At 36.0% G+C, this 5,170-nt stretch overlaps 1 protein-coding gene across 1 annotated transcript; it reads left to right on the top strand.

Moving 5' to 3' along the window:
* The first annotated feature begins 1,067 nt into the window (after positions 1-1,067).
* Positions 1,068-3,776, top strand: GPR15 (G protein-coupled receptor 15). Its single transcript, XM_006732677.2, has one exon. It carries the CDS (start codon positions 1,159-1,161, stop codon positions 2,239-2,241), a length of 1,083 nt encoding a protein of 360 aa, XP_006732740.2. The 5' UTR covers positions 1,068-1,158; the 3' UTR covers positions 2,242-3,776.
* The last annotated feature ends 1,394 nt before the right edge of the window (positions 3,777-5,170 follow it).

The raw sequence follows: 5,170 nt of genomic DNA, 5'->3' as shown, positions 1-5,170 counted from the left end.
AATAATCCCCAAAGTGAAGCTCACTGATGTGTGGAGTTACTTAAAAAAAGAAAAAAAGTCATAGTTCAAAAGCTAAAAAAAATCACTGCTACGAGGTGTGAAGAAGAGAAGATCAGAGGGGACCTAGAGTCTGCTGAAGGATAGTTATTTGAAGATTAGTAGGGAGCAAATCTCCAAATCGAGGATTTTAACTCTAACAAAAGGGAACTTCATTGGTTGAATTACAATAGCAGATAAAAGCGTAAAAATAGCAATTTTTAAACCTGTGCGTGTAAGCTACATAACTAACAAAAATGCCTACAGTTGAACCGCATTGAATACATACTTGCTAATTATACTGGACCACGAAACCAAGAGTTTTCCTAATTAATTCAAATAAACTAGCATTTCCAAAGTGCCTACCATCTGCAAGGTACTGTGCTAATGACAGTGGAAAATTTTTACACATAATAATAAAAACAGCACAAGACATGTTCCCAGTTTCTAGAGGATTTTTAAAAACTTACTGAATGTAACAGGATTAATTATGTATGAACTGAGAGAGCCAAATACGTGGAAAGAATCTCATACCCTAATTGGAATCATTATGTTTGCTGCAGATGTGGACTGGTATGATTTGCAGAATTATTAATTCACTCTTTCTGCAGTGAAAGACTATTTTCCTCACTTCGATGTAAATAAAAGGACTACCTTGTCATCATCACCTTAAGATTCTAAAAGAAAGTGATATCTCGTATGTGTAACAGAAAGTTAGATCAAAAGGATTGTCAGTGTCAGAAAAGCAAAGGATATCTTTAAAGTAGGTAAGGGAAAAAAGTTACTGTGTTTTTTAATTTCTGGATTTAAAGAAACAAACAATATCTTCGAGACAGAAGTCAAAAAGCACCCCAGTCTCCAGGGTAAATGCAAATAAAGAAAACCACAACCACAACCACCAAACACCAATCAGGGTGGTGTTCCTTGTAGACCCTTTCTGAGGATTGGTAGAAACTGCATTTTTTTAATCTCTGTTTTTATGCTTGTCCCAAGATCTTTTAAGGGGTGGGGCAGTGCGGGTGGTGGGGAAGAGGCAGCCACTATATAAAAGAAGCCACCTTGTGATTTTGAAAATTTATACAAAAATAAAGAAATACCAGGTTTGGCAGCTGATCCTTAGCAATGGACCCAGAAGCAACCTCAGTTTATTTGGATTATTTCTATGCTACCAGCAAAAATCCTGATCTTGAGGACACCCACTCCCATGTTCCTTATACGTCGGTCTTCCTTCCGGTCTTTTACACAGCTGTGTTCCTGACTGGAGTGTTGGGGAACCTCGTCCTCATGAGTGCCTTGCATTTCAAACGGGGCAGCCGAAGACTGATTGACATCTTCATCATCAACTTGGCCGTATCTGACTTTATTTTTCTTGTCACGTTGCCTCTCTGGGTGGATAAAGAAGCATCTTTAGGACTGTGGAGGACAGGCTCCTTCCTGTGCAAAGGCAGCTCCTACATGATCTCAGTCAACATGCACTGCAGTGTCTTCTTGCTCACCTGCATGAGTGTTGACCGCTACCTGGCCATCGTGTGTCCAGCCATATCCAGGAAATTCAGGAGGAGAGACTGTGCATATGGAGTCTGCGCCAGCGTCTGGTTTATCTCCTGCCTTTTGGGTTTGCCTACTCTTCTGTCCAGGGAACTCACCCTGATTGATGATAAGCCATACTGTGCAGAGAAGAGGGCTACGTCAATGAAACTGACTTGGGCCCTGGTGGCCTTAATTTTTACCTTCTTTGTCCCTTTGGTGAGCATTGTGACCTGCTACTGTTGCATCACAAGGAAGCTGTGTGCGCATTACCAACAGTCGGGAAAACATAACAGAAAGCTGAGGAAATCCATAAAGATCATCTTGATTGTCGTGGCAGCCTTTGTCTTCTCCTGGCTGCCCTTCAATACTTTCAAGCTTCTGGCCATTGTCTCTGGGCTGCAGCAAGAAATCTACTTTTCCTCAGCTTTTCTCCAACTGGGCATGGAGGTGAGTGGGCCTTTGGCTTTTGCCAACAGCTGCGTCAACCCTTTCATTTACTATATCTTTGACAGTTACATCCGCCGGGCCATCGTGCACTGCTTGTGCCCTTGCATCAAGAACTATGACTTTGGGAGCAGCACGGAGACATCAGATAGTCACCTCACTAAGGCTCTCTCCAACTTCATTCATGTAGAGGACTTTGCCAGAAGGAGGAAGAGGTCTGTGTCACTCTAAAAGGGACTGTGACATTTCAAGCTCTGTTGGTAGACTGGAGAGTTAATTTGTGTCAGCAACAAAGAAACAGGAAAAGTATTGCTGATACATTCATAGTGTTTCATAAATAAATATAAGGAAGAATTCATTTTTAAAGAGATGACTGAAAAGTCCCTGTGTTCATCAGTATGATCGGGTCATGTGCTGGTTTTGGGGTTTTGGGTTTTTTGCTTTTTTTTTTTTTTTTTTTTTGGCTGAGTGGCCTTCTTCTTGTCAATCAAGTTCACCAAGCAAAATATGACTCTTATTGTCCTTGAACTCTGACATAAAGGCTCCTCTTGGACTCCTTTCTTCATGATTGCTTATGTACATTCAGGCCTTTTCCTCTTTCAAGAACAGTGGTATCTTGATCTACACCACCCTTCATATTGGGCTCCAGTTGGACTACATCTAAAAGATTCTGCCCACTTTCATCTGGTGAGAAATGTGGTAACATGCAGGTAGCAAAAAATATACCTGTGCCCTGTAATTAATTGTTACTGAGTAACAAAGTAAGAGTCTGGCCTTAATCTTTAAAAGTTCATATAGTGATTCTTTACTGTCTTCCAATGTTATCTTTCACCCTTTGCCATTCACAATAACTTTGGACTGGCAGAAAACTCATGGGGATAAAATCATTCTGTATTGTGTTTATGATTCAGGACTTACTTTATCACCTGATCTTCTAGAGTATCTTAAAAAGGCAGCATTGGGCAAAGTTTGACTTTTATTTTCCTTGTAAGATATATTGGTAAAAATGTATCTCATTATAATGGTATAGTATTTATTTTTCAGTAAGGTTTTACTATGCTCTTTTGTTTTCATTGACTTCATAAGTTAGGATATGACTTTGCTTTAATTACATGTTTTTAATTATCCAGTTATTTAGTTAGCAAATGAAAATGTTACTACTAATATAATTGGAGATCATCAAATGCTTAGCTACAGCATCATGTGGATTATCACTTTGTATTTTAATTAAAATGTTAATGCTACATATCCCCTATGGCATCATTTGCTTGGTGTATATAATTTCAAGACTTGATTCAGTAATATAGGAAGACAGGATTCTCTGTATTCAGCTGAAGTTAAAAATCCATAATGAAGAAGTTACTGGTATTTTATATATACACATTTTTCCAAACCCAGAGACTTTCCTGAATTCTTTCACCTAATAAATATTTATTAAGTTTATTTGTACCTATATTCCCTTTAAAGACTTTGACGTGCAAAACGTAATTAGCAACAACCACAAAAGGCTTTGCTACAGAAAACATACTATTGTAAACATCTTTTGATTCAAGAGAAAGTGGGTTATGTTTTGACCCTCAGTGTTGACTCAAATAAATTACTATTTTACTTCTAAATATTAGGTTTGAAAATCAGAGAAAGCTTAGAATCTTCAGCGATCAAGTAATTCAAGTTCATCCCATGTATCTTTCACATTAAGTGAAATCTCAAATATTGGGCATATTCTTATAATCTATTTGGAAGTTGAAAATATAGTTTTTGGTTTTATAAATGGTTAATTTGTTAATTTCTCTTAAACTTTTATTAAATAAAAATATAATTTCCTTATTTAGGTATTCTATATTATATTCGTTTCTATCAACACATTGCTATTAATATTGATATCATAACAGCCCTTTAATACTTTGTCATAGATATAGAATAAAGGACTATAAATCATAAGAAGTAAGTTTTCTTGGAAAACTTCAAAACTGAATTCAAAACAAATAGATCTCCAAACGTTAAACAGAAACAAAATATAGAAGGTAGAAGACATCTGCTTTTTAAAAGCAAATCAGCAAAAGCACTATTACTAATCAGGAAAATAAGTGTCCTTCAGAAATGCTACTTTAAAAAAATAGCTCAATCAATCAGGTAAAGTATTTGTTAGGAAAAGAAAAAGAATTTGGGTTGTTAGTTTCAGCTTCCTCCTTAATGTTGGGTCATTGAACAAATCATTTTAATCTTTCATACCTAAGGGTAGTTGGTAATATCTATGTCTATAGAATTCTCAAGGGTATTATAAGACTCATAAATATAAAGGTTTTTTAAAATCTTGAGTTAAAAATTATTATATAAAGCTATTGGGTTTCTACTATTAATTTTTTTAATTGAGTGTTGTTTTAAAATTTCCAAACTAGAAGGGTTCCTGGGTGGCTCAGTCGGTTGAGTGTCTGCCTTCAGGTCAGGTCATGATCTAGGGGTCCTGGGATCAGGCCCAGGGTTGGGCTCCTGCTCAGCAGGGAGTCTGCTTCTCCCTCCCCCTCTCCCCCGTCGCTACCCCTCCCCAAGTCCCCTGCTCCTGTGTACACACTCTCTCTCTCAAATAAATAAATAAAATCTTAAAATTAAAATAAAATAAAATTTCCAAACTGGAGTATCAAGTGACAATCACTCTCATTTAACAAATATTAAGAATCTGTCTTACTTCTGTTTCATCCCTTTAGTTTTTTCTGGGAATATGTAAAATAACATTGGAGAAAAATATATTATTGTATTTTTTAAAAATTTTTTTAATTAACATATAATGTATTATTTGTTTCAGGGGTATAGGTCTGTGATTCATCAGTCTTACACAATTCACAGCGCTCACCATAGTACTTACCCTCCCCAGTGTACTTTTTAATACCTTAAGTAGATAACGCTAATTTTGTACATTAGAAAATCTTAGCATATTGTATATTCATAATACTCCAATTATGGAAGAAAAAATAGACATAATTTTACAGAGAGAATAACCCTGATAGTAAAAAGTTCAAAACTTGATTAACTTGGTGTGTCATTATGGATTCCTCTGGTAGGAAATGAAATTTACATTATAATAGCATTAAAAGGTTTATTATAAATATACGGTTAGATCCCATTTTACATATTTTTAAACCATGATATTTCCACATTTTTA

This window comes from Leptonychotes weddellii, chromosome 1 (genome assembly GCF_054177405.1).
Source record: "Leptonychotes weddellii isolate Sample4059 chromosome 1, ASM5417740v2, whole genome shotgun sequence".
Taxonomy (NCBI): Eukaryota; Metazoa; Chordata; class Mammalia; order Carnivora; family Phocidae; genus Leptonychotes; species Leptonychotes weddellii.
This window is presented reverse-complemented; position numbering and strand designations above follow the sequence as displayed.